Genomic DNA, 1,811 nt, shown 5'->3' with positions numbered 1-1,811 from the left:
TTAACTGACGCGGATCAAGAAGTTTTAAAAGTCTTCAAATAACTGAAGAAAGAGAAATTGTCTAAGCTTTGAAGCCAATTTTCAGAGACGACAAACTCTGAATACATTGATTAAAAGATATCCTATTATTTGATGATCACAAGAATAGTTTAACAGCAACCTTTTATGTAAACATAACTCATCAGGAGCTGAAAATGCATCTGCCTTCTGAAAATCCGCATTGGTGAATCTAAAAGGAATTTTGAAATGGTAGAAAACAATTAAAAACGTATCTTTGAATATATGTTCCATGTAAGCATTACACATCTATTACCGTTATATGAAAGCTACTAAAATTTATGTGCTATAACTTCAGTAGGCTTTGTCAATATCAAAAATATAATAGTTTATGCTATAATATGTTGAAGAAATTTCCGTTTTCTATTACATTTTGGGTTATTCATCTTTACAAACTATAATTTAACGTATCTCTATTAAAAGCATTAGAAATCATGAAACTATAAGATAAATAACCCTAAAAATATATTTAAAAGTTATATAAAGTAATAAAAATAAGATTCGAAAAATGCTTGCCCCACGTCGGCTGGAACGCTCAACGGCTCGCAAATGTAAACAGTGTGAGCTGAGCCAGTGAGCGAGATGGAGGAGGAGCTGCGGTGTAGTCAGTGTACCGGGTATTACCACGTGCCGGTTATATTAGTGTGTCGTCATGCTTTGTGTCTAGCTTGTGCAGGAGCACTTCAGAAACCTGCAGCTCCGCCTGCACGTAGTGAGGATGAAGGGAGTGTTGCTCCTGCCGAAGATCTCCACGAAACATCCGAGGTGGATAAACTGTCCGTGTTGAGCGACGCTGACTCGGGCGTTTCGTGTAGTTCTCGTCCAACAAGCCTTGTCGGTGCTCCTGAAGGAGGCAGCAGCTCGGATCCGCCCCCGCCGCCGCCCGTGTACACCATCGCATGCCCGCAGTGCTCCGTTCTGACGCCGACAGACGAAGCGGGGGCGCAGGGGCTGACGCGGTTCAAGGTGCTGGCGGCGGTGGTGGACAAGCACCTGGAGAGGTACCAGGTAGCTGAGCCGTGCCAGCTTTGCGATGCGGCCACGGCGCCCCGACCCGCCCAGGTCTTTTGCGACCAGTGCTTAGTGTTCTACTGCGGCCCTTGTCGAGAAGCATGCCACCCCGCCCGTGGCCCTCTGGCCGCCCACTGGCTCGTGAGCGTGGCCGAAGGAAGGGCGCTCCTGAGGGCGCGACGGAGGGAGAGGGAAGGGCGCTGCACACACCACCCGCAAGAGCATGTGTCCATGTACTGCCTCACCTGCCGTCTTCCAGTGTGCGTTCTGTGCCTGCACCACGGACGGCACCACGCACACGACGTGCACGCGCTCAACGCCGTCACCAAAACACATAAGGTGAGTCCTGACACTTTCCTTGCGTTATCATTCCGAGTACCGAATTTCAGCCCTACTTTGTTTCATCAAATAGCCTTTAACATGGCATTAAGGCTGTCAGGCACCATTGCTTGCCGCTGCTGTACATACACCACTGTCAACCAAAAGTCGGACCAGAGAACCTGACAGTCGTTCGAATCTGTCAGTCTCTCGGTAGATTTAGGTTCGAGAATTCAGTAATGTTACTGTTGAAATATCTGTGGGCTTCTGGGCAAGTGGTTAAGCGAGCAGTTCTTTTCTTTGGATTGGACAAGATGCAAGATCGGACAAGATGCAAGATAAGAGGTAATGCAGTCTATCTCTAATAGCTTTTCTTGTGACCTGTGGCTCCTTTTCTTGTCTTCTGTCTTATTTGTGTCCTTAAA

General features: G+C 47.0%; 1 protein-coding gene across 1 annotated transcript; it reads left to right on the top strand.

The window, feature by feature from the left end:
* Window positions 1-627: 627 nt before the first annotated feature.
* LOC119594131 (E3 ubiquitin-protein ligase TRIM9-like) lies at window positions 628-1,407 on the top strand (the record flags this gene model as incomplete). The annotated part of the gene is given in 1 exon segment (XM_037943197.1): window positions 628-1,407. A coding segment is annotated over 1 exon segment (768 nt), but the record flags the coding sequence as incomplete, so codon positions are not given.
* Window positions 1,408-1,811: the final 404 nt, after the last annotated feature.

The sequence above is a fragment of the Penaeus monodon genome, chromosome 33 (genome assembly GCF_015228065.2).
Source record: "Penaeus monodon isolate SGIC_2016 chromosome 33, NSTDA_Pmon_1, whole genome shotgun sequence".
NCBI classification, from domain to species: Eukaryota; Metazoa; Arthropoda; class Malacostraca; order Decapoda; family Penaeidae; genus Penaeus; species Penaeus monodon.
Note: the sequence above shows the minus strand (reverse complement) of the source record. Positions and strands in the feature narration are given on the sequence as shown.